This window comes from Nyctibius grandis, chromosome 16 (assembly GCF_013368605.1).
Source record: "Nyctibius grandis isolate bNycGra1 chromosome 16, bNycGra1.pri, whole genome shotgun sequence".
Taxonomy (NCBI): domain Eukaryota; kingdom Metazoa; phylum Chordata; class Aves; order Nyctibiiformes; family Nyctibiidae; genus Nyctibius; species Nyctibius grandis.
The window spans coordinates 7,800,244-7,824,279 of NC_090673.1; the positions used below are offsets into that span (position 1 = coordinate 7,800,244).

General features: G+C 45.1%; 1 protein-coding gene across 1 annotated transcript in view; it reads left to right on the top strand.

Moving 5' to 3' along the window:
• CACNA1B (calcium voltage-gated channel subunit alpha1 B) overlaps nt 1-24,036 on the top strand; it is a 285,302-nt gene that overhangs the window by 176,863 nt on the left and 84,403 nt on the right. The window contains exons 16-19 of the mRNA XM_068414104.1: nt 148-220; nt 4,963-5,080; nt 11,741-11,808; nt 16,932-17,038. Of these exons, the coding sequence (XP_068270205.1) occupies nt 148-220; nt 4,963-5,080; nt 11,741-11,808; nt 16,932-17,038 (366 nt within the window). The remainder of the gene's footprint in view (nt 1-147; nt 221-4,962; nt 5,081-11,740; nt 11,809-16,931; nt 17,039-24,036) is intronic.

Consider the following 24,036-nt stretch of genomic DNA (forward strand, 5'->3'; position numbering starts at 1 on the left):
CATCGTGTTCCCCGCTGCAGTTGCCTGGGGAGTTATTGTCAGGTGGAACAAATGTTGGTCTCTGACTCGGCTTACAGGGTGTTATGAGACCACGTGAGGGTTGCTTGTCCCTTACTGCTCTTGGTTTTATTTCTTGCTTCTCTCTAGATTCAATTTCCAAGACGAAACACCAACCACGAATTTCGATACCTTCCCTGCCGCCATCCTCACAGTATTCCAGGTAAAGCCATACCTTGTCCTGGGTGAGCATTAGAAAATAAATTCCTGGGCATCTCTTCCTGCTTATGGGGAACAAAGAGGTCCCCAAAATCTGTGGAACTTAGGAAAGGGGAAGGCCTTCCTGCTCGTGTATTTTGCCACACTGACCAACCAATGCATCATTAAAAATCAATGCTATGCAATTATGGACATTGAGAACAAAAGAATTTTTTTTGCTAGGGAAAATATATTGGTAAAATAGATATTTCTGGGCTGAGCTTCAAGTCTGTGCGTGCCCAGGCTCCCTCCTTCTGCGGCCCCTGCCCGGGGTTGCATGTGCAATGGCAGCACTGGCATGTTCCCTGCTGCGTACTCGTAACTCGTCCTGTCTGAAATCCTGGACAGCTGGTGAGCGGTTGACCTGCTTCACTTTCTCCTGTGGTTGCCATAATTTAGTGAGGAGAGAGGTCTGAGCTAGCTCCAGGCAGTAAGGAAATAACATAGCATTTTGCACGGTAATAGCTGAAGATACGATAATGCTGGATAAGAATTACAATCGCTGGGGGAGCACAGAAAGAGGCACCAGCCTTGGGCAAGTGCATGTGATGGCAGGGAGCAGTCGCGGTTCTGGCAGATGAGATGCTCAGATTTAAGAGCCTCATTTTGCAACTGTTCTCTGTATGCTTTTTTAAAACAGTTATTTCAGGTGTTTCAGTAGGGAGCTGGGGATGCTGCACCCTGCTCTGTGTGCAGGTGACACTCACAGGTCCGTGGAAGACTGCCCTGCATTTATAGCGTTGTCCTACATAAATTGTTCATGCGAGCTCAAGCTGAGACTTGATCCTGGATCCGACCAGATCTTGGCAAGGCTTGGATTACGTATTTCAGTGTCCCGTCCCAAAAAGGAAAAAAAAATTGTGTTGCTGACAATTTTTGGATTACAACAGAAAAGGCATCTAAAATAAAATGTGTCCCCTGACCTCTGCATAAGCAGCTTCCTATGGGTATTGCTTCTCTCCAGATGGGAAGCAGGTTCGGTGGTACTTACCTCGCAGGATATTGCAAATCATGGTAGATGAATATTTGCATAGTATTTTAGTACTCATCAAAGAAGGGCCTTAAAGAAACATAAAGGTATTGCCACAGAGCTGGAACCGAACCCGGGTCAGGCTCCGGATATGAGCATCTGGAACTTTTGATGTTATTTTGCTTTGGGACTATAGCTATCTCTTGAGAATACTTAGCTGAAATAGTTCCTTTCTATTCCTGAGATAAATACCGCTGTAATGTAGCAGCTGTGGGATGAAGGAAACACTGTTGGTTTTATGATATTTCTCTAGAACGTCAGAGCTATGAATTAAAACCAGCAAAACCATCAGCACTGAATTAACTCAGCGCAGCCTCGCAGAGGCATTTTGATAACCTCTGCTCCCCGTCCATCCCCCCTCCTCCCCTGAATTTCAAATATCATGTCAACGTTTCTCCAATACAGCTTTGGATCCTTTTCTAACCTTGTCTCCATAAACTCTGGCGAGCCAGCAGGCTCGTTTAGTTGCTGCTCTAACGAGCAGAGTAGCATCATTCAGTGAATGCACTCGATGCACTGAACAAATATAATAAAGCCAGATACACCCTGGCCATCCCTAACCCCTCTGAAAAGCCTTTGTTTAAGAGAGAGTCTTAAACAAAGTCTTCTGCAGCCTGCCTTGACCCATTTTATCTCAGCAGACCTGACTGGGTCAGAGTCCTCTGTCATGCGACTCCCAGGACGTGTTTTATCCTCCTGGCAGCCGGCTGAACTCGGCGCGGGGTGCAGCTGAGCTGTCCCCGCGTTCCCTTTGAAGAGCAGCACACGTTTTTCTCCAGCTCTTGGCTCCCAAGAAAGTTGTCGTGAGCTAAATGCCAAGCTGTGTATATACAAAATACAAACAGGAACTATTAATATATACACATTTATATATATATATATATATACACATAAAAAATGAATAGCTGCATCTCCCTATTCCAGCAATCATTGAGCTGGAAGCGTTTATGACATCCATAAGCGCAGAGACTCTGTAAAGCAGAAAGACCTGTGTTAACTATACGTGCTGTGCTCCCTGAGAGCTGCTGTGTAAATAATTACATGCTGATGGCTGAAAAGGAGCAGAGCATGAGGAGTTGCAGCGGCAGGATGGGACCCAACCTCAGCTCTGCTGATGGGCGCCTGCCGAGGCTGGGAGGCAGAGCTGGCTTCGGTGTGACGTCCGTGTGCCCTGGCTGCCCTCGCTGACCTGCCTGCGAGATATGACACTGAGCTGATGTGATTCTGCATTTACTCAGGCCCTTCTTCAGGAAAGCATCTCACTTTCAAGACAGCCCTTTGAAACGGTACGGTACTGATCCCCAGAGTGTCTCTCACCACTAATGTGCTCATTAGTCCATTAAGATTTCACAACAGCTCTTGAAAGCTGTTTTTATTCCATCACCTGATGGCTCCTCAGCCAAGCCTAAGTATTAAATGCTGAGATGACTGGACAAAATGTTCATTTGGGGAAGCCAAAAGCAGTTCTGGGCCTGGGGAAAAACAAAATGTTTGGGCTTCACCTTACTCTGAAGTCCTCATTGCTTGCACCCCTCCCTCTGCAATGCTGTCCTTCTCTCTCCTGTAGAAAGAAGTCCTTATAGCATCCATAAACCGAGACTTTATAGAGCAGAGAGACTTTTATTTACTGCACGCGCTCTGCTCCTTGAGGGCTGCTACCTTATTGCTTAAGTAATTCCTCCAGCTGATGGGTGACAGCACAAACAGAGGGAAGGACACCAGGTCAAAGTGGCTGTCCTCTTGCCAGGGCCTCAGAGAGCATCCTCAGCCCTGCACAGGCAGGCTGATTAGTTTAGAGCATTTATCTCTCTGCAAAAGTTCCATAAACCAATTTTTTTTTCCTTTTAAGTTTTTGTTCCACTTCCAAAATAATCCCGCTGGATTTTTGAACCCAGACCCCAACCTGCTGGGCTTGTTTATGTGCAGCCTGTAATGTGTGATACTTGTGACTCCTCGTCTTCTGCAGGGCACAGGAGTGTTCCCACCAGTTTCCCTTTCCAGGAATGTTTATGTGAACAGAAATCACTTTATGGTTATTCTCAGAAAGCAGGAGCAGTTGTGAATTCATGGAAGTGGTGTGAACGCGAGTTTGTGAACAGCGTTTTGTGTAATTGAGCGCCAGAGTTGAAAGCCCAGTGCCCTGGTTTGTATTGTCTGGTGTAAATCCAAAGTAACTCCAATGGTGTGGTTTAGGCTTGCACTGAACTATTTGAGACCAGATTCTGCATTTAGGAAACAAGTCTGCATGTGCACTGTGTGTCCTTGTGTCTATTCTTGCTCTTAGCCTATTGCTGTCATCAGCACCAACCCTGCAGCAAGAAATTTTGTCTCTATCAGCAGCTGATGACTAGTGTGGAATCTGCAATCGTTTCGAACATATTGTATGCACATGGGACTTGATTACTACAACACACACCATGCTTTGGGCTTTTTTTGGTTTTTTGTTCTGCTAAACACAGAGACAACTTCCTATTTAGGAATTTGAACTCCACATCCCAGTGGGCATATTTTGATGTACTAAAAGTAATCATTCGACTCTGCCATGGCAGGCAGATGAAGTGCTGATCTGCCCAAAATGTTGCTGTGCCTCAGTTGTTGGTGAAGAACAGGAATGGCAGGCAGTTCAGACTGGTGCAAAATTAACATCTAGCATGAAAATGTTTATTTGAGTCTTGGGTGTTTTCACTTGTTATGATTAGTTTGTCTATTATTCATGTTTACTAATTAGTCTCAGGTCATTATCCAGAGCCTGCACCGGCAGAGCTCTGCAGAGGCTGGGCTGTGGCTGCGCTCGCCTCTGTCCAAAGACGCAGGAGGAGCAGAGTCCCCTTCAAGCTACCCTCATCTGTCCTCACTCATGCACATTTGGTTATTGCTTCTGCTTAGGTTTTTTTGTGTGGTTTGTGGCCATCCGGGTAGCTGAGGGTCCTTGTGGCCTTGGCAAGCAGGAAACCTGGAGAAGAACCCATTGTGGTGCAGCCCCCACAAACCTTGCAGTGGTTGTGCTGCCCAGCGCCAGGCATTTGAAGTAATGATCACGCATGCACCGGGAGCAGCAAAGCTGTCTGCAGCCCCGAGGGATGGAGGAATGGTGGAAGGGGGTTGCAAAAGTTCCTCCTTCTGTGTATAGTGTGTTTTTGAGGGGGAGCTGAGCAAGCCCTTTCTGTATGAAGTGACTCAAAGGAGCTGACGTTGGCAGAGATCCCACTCAAGGCGCTGGGCTTAGAGTTCAATTTTCTTAGCTCTGTGGGGAATGCCGTGCGTGGAGCTGTTGAAACCTGGTGTCTCTGCATGACTTAAAAATGGAGAGGGGGGAGCAATTTTGCTGGGGGTGAAGTGTTGGAGCGTGGCTTTTACTGCCTCTGTGTGTGAGCCTCTGGTCAGAGGTGGGCAGCAGGTGCGTAACCAGGACAGGGCAGGAACCGGTGTGATGGTCCTCACTCCTCCTCAGCCCATGCAGAGGAGAAAGCTGCATCCAGCCTAGAGTGAGACATCCAGGGCTGGGGGGCTGATGTCCTACACTGCAGTCTGTCACACTAACATGTTCATAAAAAACGTGTTTTTTCCCCCAGAGACCAGTCCTGGATGGTATCAAGCCGGTGAGCTCCCCCAGACCTTACCTCCCTTGTCTTTCCCTTGAGTCACCCTTTCTTCTTCTTTTGAACTTTGCTGTGCAGATCCTGACGGGGGAAGACTGGAACGCGGTGATGTACCACGGGATAGAGTCGCAGGGTGGCGTCCGCTCGGGGATGTTCTCCTCCATTTACTTCATCGTCCTGACGTTGTTTGGTAACTGTATCCTTGCGCATCGCCTTGTGTCAGCGGCACAGTGTGCCATGCACCCTTCCTGGGGTGCTAGAAAAAACTAGTTGCATTTAAATTCTCACACCCCCACTTCTGCTTTTTAAAACCAGATCATTGCTATAACTTTGCTCCTTACAGCACACAGTGTGAGAGGCATAGGTAAATTGTCTATGTTGGTGTCACTTTTCTGATGGCAGTGTGGGCACGGTCTTCATTCATTTTCATGTTTTAGATTGAGAATGTCCCGTTGTGAGTTAATTTATGTTGTGAGAAAAATGATTGAATTCAAGTCAGAGCAGGACCTCTGTACCTTGAATATCTTCACTGATAGTTTGTACTATGTTAGGGGGAAAAGGTTGAAATTGGTTTAGTGCATAGATCAGGGTCCAGCCTCTTGGTGCCTTTGCCTACATGACACCGTAACCAGCTACGCTGTTCCAAACACTTGGAATTGTCTCCACACAATGCTTAAAACTTAAGTCCAGATCTTGGGTTTTGGGCTCTGGGAGCATTTGATCATGTTCCAAGACCTGACACACGAAGCCTTTGAAGATGGTTTGTTCTGCTTTGTCATGAAAATCTCTTGAGGGCAAGAGGAAGTTTGTGTCCCCCCCAAAATGTCCCAGGGTGTCTGCTGGGGACCCAGCAGCACTCTGACATGTGTTATGTCCCCAGAGAGGTCCGAGGATTTGGAAGGGGAGGCTGTATTTTATATGCAAATGAGCAAAGAGATTCTCAGATCTAATGGTTGGGTGCGATCAGGAGAGCCGGCAGAGCATAGTGGTTGTGATGGCTCTGTCCCTGCTTCATGGTGGAGGTTGCCGACGGGCTGATGTTGCATAGCATTGCTCATGTTAACTACGTACAAAATTGTTGGTGCGAGGTGTTTGCTGGCTGCAGCGACAAGCTGTGTGGGGTCAAACAGAGCAGCCTTAAAAATGGAAACGGAAGAACTGTTGCATATGTGAGGCAGGTCGGCTGGTTGGTTTGTTCTGTAAAACAGGGATAATAACGCTGGGCGTTGTCGCTCTGCTTGAGACCTCTCTGGAGGGTTTCCAAGCAGTGCAAACCTGCTTGCTAGTTACAGTCCCGGTGTTTGTCTTTTCCCAAGAGTCCTGTTTGGGCTGGCAGCATCGGCTGGGTACCTATGAGAAAGGGAAGGGTATGTGGGGGCAGTACTTGTGCCAAAGACGTGGAGTTGTTATAGACATAGACCCCTTTAGCTGGGGGTCAGGATGAGAAGAGATGGGACATCAGTGCCCATGGACTGCACGGCAGAGCTCCGTCCCTTTGCTTTGCCTGAAATCTCCCCATTAGCACATGGAACCAAGACAGGGAACAGCGGAGCAGGCAGCGTGTGAGCTGTGCTGGTCGCACAAGTGGGTCTCTGTGGGGTTCATCCCATTAACGTGTGCTGTCAGAGCCGGAGCAGCCGTGATGCCTGGGCTGGCTTGGCAGCTATGCTCAGAGATCTGGCTCATGGCGGGCAACATGTCCCCTTCCAGAAACACGAGGCTTAGGAAAACTGGGTCAGCGGAGAGCTGGGAGGGAGGGAGATCTCTAAATCCTCAGGGCTTGGCATTTGAAAATGAGATTAAGCTATAATCAGGCTTGACAGCAGGGCTGAGAGAGAGACTCTTAACCTTAGAGCAGCTAAGATAGAGCATTTTTGAGGAACAGGATATAAATTCCCTTCTTGCACCTTTAATTCAAAGAGGGGGCTTCTCCCTTGTGCTTTAGTTTTCATTAAAAAGGAAAGAGCAGGGGATGTTGAAGAGAAGGGAATGAGGACCAGGTTCACCTCCTGCCACTGCCATGAATTTGGTATTTCCCTCTGCTTGCCCTGGCAGAGTGGTGAGTTGAAACCTTACCCACCTTCTCCCCAAACATCATCCTGGCAGACACCAGCCGTGTTGCTTTCCCTTCTGCTGTCCTGCTGCCCAGGAGATGGTTTTCCTGGCTGCATCCCCATCTCCAGTGCCCCTCTCATCCCCTTTACCCGCAGACGCATGCTGGTGGCACACCTTTGGTGCAGCCAGAGCACTCTCTGGGGCACTGTCCCTGTGTTTAGCAAGGAGGAATTGTCAGGTGTGATTCTTTAACACTCCCTGAATCCTGCAGATGGGGATGAGTTTGCTGCAGGTGGGTTTCTGTGAGCACAAAGTATGGAGAGAGGGGAGGGCTGGCTGACAAATGGCAACAATGCTCAGAATCCCTTTTATGATGTCCTAGAAGGCTTCTTTCACTAGCTTCTAAAGATCAGAGTTATAAACCTGAAGGAAATCTATTGATTTCTGTGCAGATTTACATCCCTGTTGGAGAATTAGAGACCTGGCCCAGGTTGTCCCTGTAGAAACAGTCTGAGAGCATCAGCTGCTTTCACAGAGAGCTTCTGAGAGCCCTTCTACATCGCACGTGTACCATCTGCCTTTAAGCACCATGGGCAGGAGGGGAGAGCCGAGGCTGGAGTGTGCGGTGGAGGATGAGGGGTTAAACCCTTTCCTCAGCTGTTTAGTCGCAGCAGTAAGCCCACTGATGCCTGCGCTGATATTTCAAGCAGTGTTTCAGTAAGGTCAGCACTACCCCTGCTCTTCACTAGGTGCAGCTTTGACGCTGAGAGCGAGCAGCAGGCAGTCACTTATCTCTGGGGGGAAGCTGAACTGTGTGACTTACCAGGGACTTAAGTTATCACTAACTGTCAAAACATAACCAGCAACATCTGAAAAAAAAGTTTAGTTTACCAGAAAAGAACAATCCTGCATTTTTGTGGGAAGTACAATAGTCGTTAATGTCAATGATGCTGCAGTGCCCCAGCCATGTTAAGGATGGGTGAGTGTACAGGGTGGGGTACGTGTCTGAGCCTCTGAGCCCCAGGAGAGCCCCACAGCCCAGCAAATGCCAAGAGGATCCCCTATAGAGAGCAGGCCAAGTTCTTGATTAGCTTAATTCTAGATTAGATTAATATGAACTGTCTTTTCAGCTCTAACTTGGGATTTGAACATTACAGTCACGCTCCCTTTCACAAAGATTTTCCCCCTCTGCCTTGCAGAACTCCCTCCAAAATCCTTAAAAATGTGGGGTTTTTTATGCAGTGGATTTTTTTTTCATTTGTTGAGTGTGGATTTGCCACTCCACACAGATGTTCACTGTGGCTGAATTTCTTACATGGGACTTTTTGTTTTTATTGTCTTGTGTCACTACCACTAAAATTGGTGTTAGCCCCCACCGGCGGCTGATTGGTCACCAAGTGAAAGGCACTTCAGTTCCTTTGCTGGGACTGGGTTTATTTTCAGTTTTTGAACATCGGCATTTGGTGAGTCCATTTTTAAGAGTTTAGGATCAAATCTTGTTAGAGAACCGGCACTGGTGATTTTGGGTCAGCTTGCAACACCTGCTCTTTTTAAACATGAGGAACTCCTTCCATCTTCCAAAGCTGCTTGGGGCATTGTAGTTTTTCCATTTCATAAAGAATGGTGGTTGGGTGCCAGCTTCCCCTGGTTCTTGCTCCAGCTCAGTTGTTTCTTTGTGTCCATTTACATTTTCAAGAGACTATAGCGAGGAAAAGATCCAGAAACGTTGTTTTTCGAAGTCTGAAGTCTTTCGCGTTATGTTCCCAGTTCCAGAGAGCGGAGACAGACCTCTGCATCTAAAATGGTTTCATGAAAGTAGTATGATTACAGTAACAGCAGGACTTGGCCCATTTTCTAGGAAGGTACACCGTGTCTGTACTCGTTGTTATCCAGTTAATTGATAAATTGATGCATCGGTTGAGGAAAAAAAAAAAGAAAAAAACCATGAAAAACTGCAGAGGAACCTGAAATGAAAAGCAGCAAATGCCTGGAGTGTGCTGCCCTTCCCCGTGCACTTAGCTACTGTGCAGCAGAGCCATTCTCAGCACCAGCCACCAGCTCAGCTCGCCAGCAAGGTCCGTGGGTCTGCCCAGGTTACACAGCCTGGACGAGGCTCGAGTTTCGGTGGTATTTGGGAATCCCTGAGCTCTGCAAAAAAGGACTGAAGGACCTTTTTTGGGGCAGAAACACCCAAGTCTGCTAGATCGTGTCTGCTTGGAGATGGATCAAAACAGCCTGATCTGTTAAAAAAAAAATTAATTATATTTCCAGTGGTTGATTATGCTACACGAGACATTTTCAGCATGTGTGTGTAGGAGGCAGGGGGTGGGAAGATAGTTTTATTACCGAGACATTTATTCCCAGAGCAAGAGGCTTGGAAGTGTTTCCAGCATGTTGAAGTACCCCAGAGGAAGAAACCCAAGAAGCTGGCACCAGCTGGCACCGGAGCGGAGCCTCAGCCTCCCTGCCTGCACCCCCCTCTGCCAACCCTCAGTTAAAAGGAAATGGAGAAATTAGTATCTTTGCAGATGACAAGTTGATTGATCTCTGACTTCAGCATGGGCGGGAGGTGTTCCCTGCAGCATCATCTTTCCCTTTTTCTTGTTCTTTATCTGCTGGGCTCAGTGGGATTGAGGTGCTCCCACCCCACGTACCTTGCTGTCCTGCTGGAACGGAGGAAGGAGTAATTGATGGGCATCACATTTCAAACCTCTGTCTGTCCAGAGGAATCATGTTCACATGATGAAAGCCTCCATCCTGTGTTACGTGACACAGAGAAATCCTGATGGATGACCTGGCCTTTGCCTGGAGAAACCCCAGGGTTCTGTGTCCCATCCCGTGCAGGGTTTGGTCATCTGGATGCAGATTGCATCGTAAGAGATTAAATACAACTCCTGCTTTCCACTGTCACAAGCACAGGCTCTGGTTTTGACAGGCATTCAGGCTCTGGAGACACTCATCTCAATGGGAATTAAGACGTGAATGTCTAGTTCTGAAGTCTTTGCTGAATTATGTTTGGTGAAAGCTCTTCAGAGGGGAAGCAAAGAGGCCTTGAGCTGGTTGTTTGGGCCAGCTTTGGTCCCTGGCTGCCCTGGGAAGCTGTGCCAATGTGGGACAACGGCTCCGCAGCCAGCAGCGCCCACAGCCAGCGTGCTGCCCAGAGGCTGCTGGAGCACAAGGGTTTATGGACATGCTCCCGTTCGGCAGAGACGACTGCAGGCGATGAGAGAAACCTCAGATGCCTCCTCCAGGAATCCTTCTGAGAATGCAGAGAATCCTTCTGAGAAGAGCAGTCAGAGGGGCACCGAGGCCAAGGTTTCCCAACATCTCGTTGCAGGTTTGCCAGCACCCTGGGAGCTCACGCCTCGCCTCTCCTCCCCTTCCTTGAGTGCTTGCATCCAGCACACCGCCCGCACCCCTCAGTCCTGCCTGTGTGGCAGCATGGCTTTGGGCATTGCTTCCAACTCACGGAGCAGCACAGGGGACACATCCAGTTATTTTCTGTTGTGTTAATTAGCTCCCTAAAACTCCTATGATCATTTAATTCAGCTTATGAGGACCTGTGTCTGGTCCCAGACTCACATTTGGCTCCGGTGAGGACAGAACAATACGAACACGGTAGCAGCACGTTGCTGTTAAAGCCTCTGTGAATCTCCAGAGGGTAAAGACTCATGAGATCAACTTCATTCTCGTGTGCATTCCTATTTAGAGGAGCAATCATAGCTTTACACAGCTATGGAATGAGTGACTCTCCTGTCACCAGGTAATGTGCAAGAGCAAAATGCATTTTCTTCTTGGAGGTAGTTTAGCCTTGGTTTTGCTTTGCTCGCTCTCCTTTCGTACGCAAAGCTATCTGATTTACAATTGTTTTGGGGCTGTTTTGCAGACGCATAGCTGGAATAACAACAATAAAATATATGAAGGGACAAGTAATAGTTGAAATCATTAAGTGGAAAAATGAAAATAAAATATGAATAAATAATTATAGGGAAATGTTATGCCTTAGTGATATAATGCAGTGCTCTGCAGAGAGATCTAGACCAGCGTGGGCACTGGCAGTTGTTTAGCTGGGCTGTGTGCAATTTAGTCTGGACTAACGGCCCGTTTCCCAGCAGAGCTCATTAGCTCGGGCTGGGTGTCCTGCTAACAGGCTCTTCTGTAGCTGTGCTCTGCGTGATGCTGTAGCATTTGAGGTAGAGGATGCCCATGGTGGTCTAATTGTCATATTGACTTCAATGTGGTAAGTCATGATAGTTTCCTCCCTACCAGTATGTAATGCAGCAGTGCCCTAAGCTTAACTTTTTCCCTGTGCCTTTATACAGCTATATGTTTATGTTATGCAAATGTTGGCTTTAAAATGACCGATTTCCAGGAGCTCTACTGGTTGTCCTTTTAAACAAGAAGGAAGAATGAAGGTGAAGTCCTCTGTGTGTGTATGTATGGACAGGAGTGTAGGTGTGGATGTTCTAGAATGAAAAACCAGGGGCTGCTGTGTCTCTAGAACCGCCATGTGGTCCCATATTGGTTGCACCTATAGTGCTGTAAAGCCCAGCCCATGTGTGTATCCCCACCAGGGATATAGGCTGGAGAAGGCAAACACGTGTCCAGCACCTGCTGTGCTGCAGAGCTGGCTCCCCGCAGAAGTGGGTGAGTTAGACACGAAGACAAAGCAGGGGTGCAAGGGGTCAATCCATAATACACCGATGATTGCAACAGGGGAAAGAAGGGTAGTGGCAGCAGAAGGGGAACCGTTCACTGTATTTGCTGCATGAAGAACTTTTCCTTAGTTGCTCCCCAAAAGATACGCTCCTGAATGTCTTCTTGGCTATCGCTGTTGACAATCTGGCAAATGCCCAAGAGCTGACCAAGGTATGTACGAGATTTCTGTTCCTTCAAACTTAGATGGCGGCTGCTGGATCTAGAGCACGTACTGCTGACCCTTCCAGGCACCATGAGGTTTCCTCTAGAGCCTGTTCATGCGATGTCTCTGTTAACCAGTTTGTGTTGCACAGACCCCTGTTAGGGACCTGGAAGTTTCTTGTCATTCAGGTTTGTTTCATTTCAGGCTTGTTTCCATGAGCTGTTTCATGTTCCCTCATTTCCTTTTATCGCAGAGTGGGCAGCGGGCATTGCTCATCTCGCTGCTGCACAGGCATTCGTAGCATTTGCTGTTTCCAAGAGCAGAGGTGAAGCAATTGATGGGTTTGGCTGACTTGGAGCTTAGGCATGGGGAAACGCAGGTGGTGTATTGCTGCTTTTGCTGTCTCACACTAATGTTTCATACCTTGCTGAGTTTTGGGATGAATCAAAGAATTAGCATTCTCCAATCAACTCCCTGGAAAACAACTTGACGAGACTATTGTGAATATTCAGTGAAGATGTTATAATCTTCCTGCCTTTCACCAGGTGCAAGAGAAATCTAAGGCACCAGCCCAAGCACAGGCAGAAAGCCAGGTCCTGGCAAGAGACGGAAATGACACCGATGTAGCTTTACTGTAGGCACAGATCTATATTGGAGCATTCCCTATGGAGAAATACTTACAGCCTCAGTGTTGTGCAGGAAGGATCCCAAGTGCTGCAGTTTGTTTTCGTATTATTACCTACCTTTGGTTTCTCATCGTAGCACACTCAGGTGTATTTATGAGGCAGCATGAGATGTTGTTTGCACATTTCTAGCTTGTTCTCACAGAGAGGATAAAAACACGCACACCCCATTGCTGTGCTGCTGCCATCGCCATAAGTCACAGTGACTTGTTAGTGGCAAAAGCAGCACTGTATCCACCTTAGCCGTTATATTTTACAAGCTTTAGCTTATATACTCCTTATAGGGTAAGAGGATCAGTAACCGTGTGCTTACACAGCAGCTGGCAAGGATACTTTCTCTTTTTAGGGTTGTAGAAAGGTGCAGTAGATCATGGATACGTGATGCTACACCACAGTTCAGGAACACAGAGATTTCTAGGAGTTTCCTATGCTGCTCCAGCTGCTGAAGACCAAAGCAGCCAACGATTCCCCGTTAAAATCCACATCTCTGTTGCAGCTCAGCTTGTCTTTACCAGCTCTCCTTTTCTGCTGTGGAGCTGACTGGCTTCAGCTTCCAGCTTTGACCGGAGCCTTGTTTCCTGACAGCTGATACCCAGCACAGACCATACAAGAAGGCTGGTGGGTCTCAAGCATATAATAAATGTTCCTATGTCTCTGAGACCATGTTCTGCACCCCTCCTCTCTTATAACACAGCTCAGGGCTGTGTTTAATGGCTCTCAGTTTTTTTTTCTGGGAAGTTTTTCCCTTACAGCAGCTCAGCTGTTTCTGTTCTTTCTAAAGCCCACAGAAATCTCCAGCTCGGAGGCAGGCATCTTCCCAGCTTGTTCAGGGCATTTACAGGCATCCCTTGCATGTGCTAAGAGAGAGGATCAGGCCCAGCACAATTCTCCATTAATAAAGCTCATCCTACTTCTTTCTTAATCCTTTTAGTGCTTTCTTGTGAGTATTTCAGCAGCTGACTGGGAGGGTTAGAAACCTGACTTTGTTGACGTTTATAAAGTATAATTAAATATTGATGGATTCAGCAGCTTTGCCAAATCATAAAGCTTCTTGAGAAAATCTTTTTTGCTTTAATTTTATTTATGATCCCCCAAAAAATCACTAGGGCTTTCAAAAGAAATGGAAAAAGATAAAAGTAATTAAATTATACAGCATACCTGGAGAATGGGAGATTTATTGCTAAGTAAATACGATCATGCAAAACCAAAAATGGCCCAGAGATATAATTAAGTTACTCAGGAGTCAGTTGATCTCAGGAGACTTTCTTGACATTTACGCTGTAAAACTAATCGAGATCGGTGCTGCGTGTAATGTGGGAAAACCATGAGCAGTTTGTAACTGCCTCTGTTTTGGAAAGACAGAGCTTTCCAGCTAACCTTCAGGACTGAAACGTTTCAACCAACATTTGCACTTCTGGATGTTAATTTGGAGTTCTTTTATCGTGGTATTTGAACACTTCTCAGTAGCCTTAGCTGGGCCTTGTGACCTGTAACAGAAGTTGTCAGAACTGTAACTATATTTAACTTAAGCTCGATCATCCAGCGTCTGTTACAAAACTCACCAGTACTTTGGAATGACTCATTTTGGAGGAAAAAAAAAAGAATCACCTTCTTTGCTTTGACTATATAAAGAATCTGTTCTCCAGCCTCTGCCTCTCCCTCCCCAGGTCTCTCTCCTCCTCTCTCTTACCACTGACTTAAACTCTGCCAACTTAATTTCTAGTGATTTCTCAGAACTGTCCTGAATCTCTGCATTGCCTACCATCTAGTTTTTTCCATATATTGGCAGATTTTTCTTCGTATGCACTGATTCAAAGTGGAATCTAAAATTGCCTCCAAATTTGCTTTTAAAAATGTTCTCTCCACTGACCATCCCACAGTGTCTCCGGTGACACACAGCAGTTCGTTCTTCATCCTTGTTAAACTGGCATGTAAAGCCGCCACAAGTGACCCTTTATTTTCTTAAATATTGTAAAGCACAAAGCGTGTTCTCTGATCTCTGTGCGCTGCCAGCGATCCCTGAGAAAGCAGTAAAAAAACATGCAGTGTGGGATAGGAGTGATTTGTGAATTTTATGTAAAAATACATAAAAATGTATTAAAAAGTTGAGAAATCCTCAGAAATAATGGACTGAACTTAGTGGCAAAACCAAGAATCTAACAGCCCACGAAGACCCCTCGTCCCCCTTCCCAGTAGAGAGGGCTTTAATTGGGTGAACTTAATAAAGAACAGTCAGCATTAACTATGCGCGTCATTATGGGTAGCACCGAAGATGAGTTTTACCATGTGCTAAATTGTGTGGTTTAAATGGAGAATTACAGCTCTAGAAAACAGAAAGGAAACACAGAAGAGAGATGTCCTTATAGGCAGGGCCTTTACCTGCGCTTGCCCCTCTGTAATGGTGGTGACAGTGGAGATGCCAGAGCTGGGCTGTTGGTGGGAGGTGGGATGGATGGATGCTGGCTCCAGTCACGCACCATCACACCCCTGCACGCTTCAAGCAGCACAAGATGAGCCTGTGCCCCAGTGAGACCTCGCAGTGTAAGTATCAGGCAAAAAATTAATTAATTTTTGTAGTGATCCGCAGTCTCTGGCTGGAAGGAGCTACAGCAATATTATTAAGCAGTCATCTGCTAAAGAGTGTGCTTGTTCTGAGCTAGGGACGGCTGCCTTTATAATGACAATGGATATTTTCTGCTGTTACTTCAAGATATCAAATCCAGCAGAATTACTGATGCACCAGAGGGAATGGAGTAGAAGCTATGAATTTTGAAGGGGTGCACCTGGTGCTTTAGGTGCAGAGAAAGAAAAATCAAGAGCCTTTGAATGTGTGTGATTTTAACACTGCTAGAGAGCCCTCAAGAGAAGAAACAACTTGAACATACATGTGGAGTGAAAGAAAAACCTTAAAATCTGCCTTATTGGGGGCCTTATTCCTCAAAAGATTCTCATTCTGCAGATACTCTTGATTTACAGCAAGCTTCCACACCACTGATAAATTTACTGGAAGTTGGCAGTTGAGAAATACTGACTTTGTATAATTGTTCAGCAAGGATTTTTTTCATGGCCTGTCTCAGGTTCTTCCTTCGCTACAGTAAAAATTTACGTGTTACAGACTTGATAATATTTGGAAAGGAAAAAAAAAATTTATATTTTAATTGTAGCAATTTTTTTTGGATTGATTTTCCATCATTTCTTTTTCCTTCTAGAGGAGAAAAGGAAAACAGTTTCAAAATGAGTTCAGTTTAAGCAAATAACACCACAGTCAGAGCAAGGAATTGTTTATGCATATGGTATTCAGGATGGATAAATCTATATGATTTCTTATTTCAGAGCGAGAAGTCGTTCTGTCTGCTCTCATTATTTTAAGCATAACTAACTCTTTCACAGCATTACTGTTGAGGAGCAGAGGTAGACTCGGGGCATTTCATAAAGTTTGACAGAAGAGCCTGTGACTACTCTTGTCTTGACGTGTGCTTATTTCCTGAATATGTGTGATGCTGACATTGCCATCAGAGGGGCTGTGTTTATCCTGCCGTGGTTTTACTATCTAGTTTGGCTAGAAAGTTTAAAGGAAGTTTAACCTAGATGACCATTGAAGATGAACCAGGCTGTTTCTTTGCTTTTTGCCCTCATCTTATTGCTTATGATCCTGTAGTTTGAATTCGAGCAGTGTTTCTTTTGTCATTACACCAGGTAGGAGGAAATAAATCACAGTTATACTCTGTGGGAACTTGCCATGCCAACAGAGGTTAAAAATCCACATGATCTGGGGGGTATCCAGAAAGCACAACCATCTTTTTGATCTATGCTTGAGTCTACAAACTACTCTTTAATATGGCTCCTCCTTTCTGTTTTCACCCTGTAAGTCCTCAGTGATTCAACTGAAATAAGTGGAAATATCTGGGGTAAAACTGGTATGAGCAGGACCAGTCAAACCCATTGTTTATTGGACTTACTCTTTCAGAAAGTCACATTGGCGAGAAGTCATGAAGGATTTAGGAGTCTGTCTCATACATTTTGGTAGGACATAGGCTTTAGAGTGTTTTTACACACCCAGGTCTGAGATAAATGAGACTCCCTTCACCCCAGACATGTCACACTTGTGGTCAGGTCTCTCCCTGCTCTGCCATGGTCTCCTTCCCCAATGCTACATATAAAAGGAGACCCAAGAGAGGTAAGAAATCTTTGTGAGGGAGGTGTAATCTTGGTAAATATGCACTGAGCACTTGATCAAACCTTGCATCTCTTATCTTGACCAGCTGTTGCTGGCACCAAGACCCTACACAAGGGTCCTTGCAAGAAGTTATGAAATTCTGCCTTATATTAATGTTTCCACTGTTCTTGCAGCACAGCGGTGACAGTCACATGTGACTCATGCCTTGGGGAGCTCTGGTTATTGTCGTTACATGATGCATGCTCTGATTTCTCTTGGTTTCCTGCACCAGGATGAGGAGGAGATGGAGGAAGCCACCAATCAAAAGCTCGCCCTGCAAAAGGCCAAGGAAGTGGCAGAAGTCAGCCCCATGTCTGCAGCTAACATTTCCATAGCCGCGTAAGCACTATTTTATTATTTGGGAACTTTATCATTTGTTTCCTGTTTTTCAGTGTCAGTATGTATCTGTTCAACTGGAGCATCCCATAGTACCTGTGAGCCCTTTTATACCATCTCTGTTACTGACAGGGTTCTTGATTGACTGAATACTTTGGTGCTGATTGCTTAACCATGAATTTAATTAAGTATTTATTTTGGTTTGTTTTTCTTTGCAATGCCTCATCTTTTACCATGCTATAAAGAATGGTATTTCAGAAGGATTTTTTTAAGCTATCCTAGGATAGAGTTCACCAGGTGAAGTGTTAACATTTCACTTTGGATTTTTAATTACGAGAGGTGTGTGTGCACATGATATATTAACTATTCTTTAATGATCTCTGCTTTGAGAATTTAAGTGTAAAGGCATCCTCCTAAATATCAGGCTGAAAAATAAGCTTGAATGCTCTTTCTTTGCAGTTTGAAAGAGTGCTGGGTTGAATAAAATCAAGTATGTGAACTGTCACTAGTGTGTAGCTAGAAACATCAATTTGCATTTTCAGATGCAGGCTTTTCTGCATGGATGTGGGCATACACACCGATTCTGAGATACCAGAATCCTTAGAAAACGTTGCCTTGGGGCCCACCTTTTCATATACACTGATCTAAACTGAAGTGAAAAATTTATATCTAGGTGGAAAATACTTGTCTGGATGTTGCCGAGGTCAGTGCAGAGTTCGGCCTGCATGGGATTATGGGCCTGTGTTTGAGACATGCCTACCTAGAATGGATTTACTTAAAAGTATGTTCTACTTAAAGGTTCATTTACCTCTTCTGGAATTTTAGCATCAGGACTTCCAGCATCAAAAAATTTGGTTATGCGTTTTACTGAGAGCTGCTGATATTTTCCAGCTCCCTTTTGCAGCGGAGACCTCCAAAGGCTGGAGAAGCTGAAGCATAAAAAAAAGAAATTTCCTGTTCAATTTGATTCCAAAGTATCTGAAATACAGCAGGATCCCTGTTTGTTCCGTCAGTGTAAGTCTCTTGAGACCCTGGTTAGTGGGAGTTTAGTCCACTACATCAAAGACAACAGGCCAAATGGAGCCAGTTCAGTATATGTGAAGGAAAAGAATATTATTAATTTGACTATTTTATTCTTCTTACAATTTTATTTTGTAATTACTGCTTTAATCAGCTCCTATTTATGCCGTGTCTGTCTGTTGGTTTTGAATATAATCCTTTTCTTACAATGATTTCCTGTCCAGTCTCAAAAAGAAGTCAAATGAGGATATTTGCTCTTGTTCTTTGATGAATTTCTTGATACTGTTACTTTAAAACACAAGATAATGATGCTTATTTTCTTTTTTAATCAAAAGCATAGTACATGTGAAGATTTCTTAGAAATCAGGAAAAAAAACACTTTAATGGAGCTAAGATTTCACACCACATTGTTGGTTGCTTAAAATAACCTTATTCCATGATTTTTCACCAGGCTTTCACCTGGTTTTCGATATCACAGGGCCATTTTTGTGGCTACAATTGAGAGTGAGTACAAAATTGTGGATTTCTGCTTATTTTGCCTCAAATTGTTTCTGCCCAGATCCCTACCTGCCACATTTGTACAGGCAGATAAGTAGGCTTACAAATGAGGACGTTTGAAAGTGCAGTTATCACTTCCACATCTCCTGACCACGGCAACACCGTGCATGCTGTGTGGGAGCCATCATCTAACAACTGTCGCTTGACTTCTCGTTATCTCTGCTTTAGTGCCAATGAGGTGCTTACGAGGTCACTCACAAAGCTTGCAGGACTTTAGGTTGGAAAAAAGGATTCGTTAAGGTCAATAGGTTGATGACCGAATGGGTAATGGCATAGAGCAGAAGGCAAGGGAGAAGTTAGATGTTTTGCAAGAGAGAAATAGAAGTATGGATGGATTTTTGGCTAATGATCCAAAAGATATTTAATGAATCCATGCCAAAGCAATTCGTTTAATACATAAATACATCCCTAGTGAACTCCAAAGTGGCTTTACAGCTACAGCTTTCAGGTTTGTAGCACCTATCCCTTAGATATCTCTATCCAATACAGTAGAGCTGATGATAGGGACCCATGGTTGACAGCCAGATGTACCCCATGACTTCATTTCTTATGGTCTTAAGCTACACAGTGGTCCTGAAGATGGAGAAGATGCTGCATTGATGGTGAGACCTGTTAGATCAAGCCTCTGATGCAATTCAGAGCTGGACACGCCAAGAATGAAAAACTGCTGGACATGCTTGGAAACGGGATTTTTGGCATATGGAAATGTCCCTGCAAAAAGCAAATGCCTGTAGAGCATTTGTACCCCTAAGTGGGTGGTAAGCAGGGGCTGGGAAAAACTGGGACTAAGCTACCACAGGCCTGCTGCAAAGGTGGGTCTGCCCTATCAGTTAATTTTTTTGTTTTCTCCTAAGGAATAATTTCTTGGGTTTGTAATTTGATTTTATTTTCATAATGTAAAAAAATTAATTTCTATAACAATAGGCAGCTATAGCATGGATCAATGTTCTGAAAACATCAACATTTTATCCACCTGCATCAATCAAAACACGTCTCTTGGGTGTTAGCAGAGGGCACCATGACTTGCATTTCCTTAGTCATGATGTTCATGTTCCCGGCATCCTTGTCCACCTCCCGCAGAGGTGATAAAGTCATCCTGGACCTAAGTCTGGTGAAAAGTCATACCGGTCGTTCTGCTGTTTCACCGGCAAGGTGCTGTGCTTGCTGTTTTGATTCTTTCCCTTGTCAGTCCTACATCAAGGACTGAGAGCGTGTATCTTCCCCTGAGCCTCCTTCCAGGCCATTGCGTACTCTGTAGCGTTGTATCTGCTCCTCCTTCACCTGGGTGAATACAGTGTGCACTCGTGGTTTGCACGCTCCCGTGCCTGCAGTTTATCTGCACCGGTTCTTCTGCTCTCCTCTGCCATTCCAGCCTGTCTTCGTAACTGAGCTCCAGGAAATGTTCAATTTATTGCATCAGTTGCAAAATGTAATCTCCTGGGCTTAAGAAACTGGTTGGTTATTTGGACCCTCCAAGCAGGCTGACACACTAGACTGGTACCTTCACCTTTACACGTGCAACAGGCTGCTGCTTGAGCCACGAATTCTTTTGTGGTTGATAGATGGTGAAGTGCTACGGTGTCATGGGGATCTGTTTTAATAATATACTCATTATTACAGTGGCGTTGAGATATCATCTATCTTGCATAGATGACTCAAAGTGCTTTATTACAATATTCTACCTGCATTCAGTTTATAGCTCCTAGTTCATCCATCTCCTAGGATTTCTATAGTTTATCTTCTACTCCACCAAAGGGACTTAATGTGAACAGATTTGTCCAATCACAGTTTGTTTTTTCACCTGGTGAACTCTATCCTGAATGGGCCTTTTTGGTTTGTGGGTTTTCAGGATTAAAAGCTGGATGGTACGTTGGTTTCGTCATTGTTGCAATGTTTGGTTTAAAACAGAATATCTCTTTAACATGTGTTACTGCGTTTTAATTTCAGCCCATTGTTTCATTCTTATTTTTGTGATTTTTTTTTTTTTTTTTTTTTTTTGTGTTTTCTGTTTAGCATTTTCCTTGCTTTGTTGTTTCTGGAGGTGAGTTTCTGGGTTTGTTCAGTTTGCCCAGCATTGTCTTTTAAGACCCTCTGTTTCGTACAACACGTAAACCACTCAGCCTCTTGAACTGAGCCACTGTACAGACCGATGGGTCTTTAGAGCAAACCATTGGTGCAGCTTCCGAGGCGTCGAGAACAGAGAAGGAGGGGAAAAGGGGGCAATTACACAGGCGCTGGATGTGCAAAGCACTTTGCGATCCCACTGGAAAGGTGCCAGTGGAAGGGAGAGCCATCAGGCTCATTCCCACGGGCGGCACAAAGACCCCAGCTCAAACACAGTTTTATTTTCTGTATTTGCCTAACCTGAAGCCTGAACTCCCCGTGTTTGGTTTCCTCCTCCGCCTTTTCTATTCCAGCTAGAGATGCACCAATGGCACGTACAAAAGGGGCTGTGACGAGCACACCCAGCCCAGCATGGGCCAGCAGACCAGACGGAGAGGGCACAGCCTGTGACTCACCCGGGTGCCCACAGCCCGTGTATTTTCCAATGGCCTCTCTTGACCTTTTCTTGGGAAAAGTCTTAAAATAACAGTCACAACAGCAAGCAAATGCTAAATTTGTAGGAACCTGCTAAGCAGTTACAATGAAGTCATGCTGAGTGAAACTTTTTGCATTTGGTTACTTATGGGTTTTTTTTAACTCCATGTAGTAATGGGTTACAGTTGTAGCCAGACCCAAGGAGGTTATCTAAGCATAGGTTATAGGGTGTGTGAGCTCTGGATGGGAGGAGAACTTCCCAGATGTGATGGATGAAACTTTCTACAAAGTGGCAGAGACATTTAATTCAACGTTGGCACCAGAGCTAAACACTGCCTATAGAATTGTCCTCTCCTGTTTTTCAAAGTTACACCTGCTTCCCAGGACAACCTTCCCGCCTCTAAAGACCTCTTCCTCTCTCCAGGCTCTGACTGGTTTCTGCTGGTCCCTCAAATGGTTGTTCAAAGCAGTTTACACTTTAATTGCAAGCCCAGCCCACAGGTGGATACTGCCTGTTAATGTGAATGAGTTGACTACTCATTAGAAAAGTGCCAAGAGCAAATGCAGGTGGCACGTCATTTCACAGTGACTTCTCAGGTGTCTGTCCCTTTTGTACAGGTCTGGGGAAGAAGTGGGGGGAGTTGCTCTGTTTCTTCAGGACATTTTCCATCTCGGAGGCTCCATATTTTCCTTTTGTCTTGGGAATACTGTGGTCTGTTTCCAAATCCCTGTTGGGCTGTTGGTACCCAACAGGACCCAGCAAGAAGTGTGCCTGAACACCCAACCCATGAAACGTCCCGTGTTGGGTGATGTGTAGACTAGAAGAGGTGTTCTTTTTCTCTTGCTGGCTTGTGATTTCTTCCCTTTCTTTTTTCCCCTGAAGTGTGTTGATGTGTTGAGGTACTGTGATTCCTCCCATTAGCTTACATTTTTGCCCTTGCTGTTGGTGTAATGGTGACTTAGCTGCACCTAAAGACACTCTCTTGTACTTTGTCCCTCATGAATGGTAAGTAGCAGTGAGTAAAGCTCAAGTACTTCTGTCATTTTGATTTGGAAAAGGAGGCTGTCTTTGCTTCATGCCTTTACACCCTGCAGTTCCAGCACAAATTTAGTCAAATTTATGGTTTCAAAAAAGCAGACTCCGGCAATGGGAGCAGAGGAGTGAACCTGGAGTGCTGCAGGACTTGCATAATGTTGGCTGGCCAAGTTACAAGGATACTTGGCAGGATCAGAGGGTGGCCTCTGTCCTGCACTGCACCAAACGAGGCGAGGATAAACGCAAAGGTTCATTCAAGTCTCCTGCTGAGGGATGTCAAGATCTGCTTTCAGCAATTAAAAGCAAAATTTCCAGAGGTACTGCACAATGCTGGTGCTGGCTCTCAGGTAAATTAGGGCAGCTCAGTACATTCTCCTCCATCACGAGTTTTCCACTTGTTTTGCCCAAGAAATTTCTTACCTACGCTTGAGGCATTTGTGCAGTCAAGGCCTTGTTCTCTGCAGGTTTTAGTTGCCATCCTGGTGGTTCAGCATCCAGACAAAGAGTAAAGGGATCTGCAGCTTGGGAAACCTGGAAACAATAATCTTCCTGGCAAACAAGCAGGGCATGCCAACCCTGCTTTGACTCCTGCTCCCATTTCATTTGGCACGGTACAAATGTAGAAATACTGAAGTTCAGGCAAAATACTTTCCCTGACTGTTCAGCAGATTATTTGCTCCAAGGAAAAGTTTTATGATGCCTTTCATAATTTCTCTTATATTCATTCCAGGTTGCTTGACCTCTGTATCGTTGTGTTATACACTTTACCTGGGGCAATATTTCTGTTCAGAATAATGCAAATATTTTAAGTAAATGTATATTTAAAACTCTACTTATATGATATCCAAAGGACATTAGATTTTAACTGGACCTTCTGGCTTGCTAGTATTGATTGTTCACAGATTACAGCTCTCACGGAAAAACTGCTGCAACTGAAAAGGCAAATTCAGGAGGTGAAGGGATTTTATTTTCAGTCTTGGAGAGGGTTCTCTAGATGATGTAGATTTATAAAAATTATTGTTTATAACTCTGAAAAAATTAGCACCTCAAGCCAAGATCTATCAAGATATTTAGAATCCTGTTTTTCTGTAGATTCCCTGCCAAAGGAAGAATAAACTCTTTTCTGTGTGATTCTGTATTTAGAAGCCCCTGCGTATAACAGTGTATATACAAACACTGGATGGAGGAGAATCTACAAAATTACTTGTGAACTGACACAAGCTCCTTTCAGTAATGTATAATCCACTGCCTAAGCTGCAGCAGACCTATGGTTTTTAGACACGGTGAGCCATACTCAGATGGTCTGAGCTCAGACACGTCCCTGTGCCTGTCAGAAGAGAGAGGTAGGTGCCTCTGAAGAGCAAATCCGAGGTGGGGACCGAGCAGAAGCAGCCTGGCACCAGCTGGTGGGGCTCAGGTGTATTTTGGTTCTCTGGATGTGGCCCAGGGTCCTCTCTCCAACCCGTGCTCTTCTCCGTGCTAAGGCTTCTTCCTTGTGTCACAGGGCCAGGGTGGGAATTAGCATCCTGCTCCCACTTGGAAATAATTATTTGCAGCACAGCTGTAAAAGCAATCACCACCTGTTCCTACAAAGACCTCTACCCTGAGGTCCTAAAGATGACTCCTGCGGAGGACTGTCATTGTGTGAGTATAGCATATGGAGGCATAAAGTCCTAATATCATCGTGTGGCTTCTGGTTCACCTTTTGATTTCTTTTCCCTTTTGGTTCCGTTTTTGATTCTTTGGTTGTTTCCCTGTTAACTAGAAGGTGCCGTGTCTGTGGCTTCCACACTTTCTGAAGCTTGCCTGGTCTCCTACCAAGATGCACGCTCCAGTCTGCATTCAATAG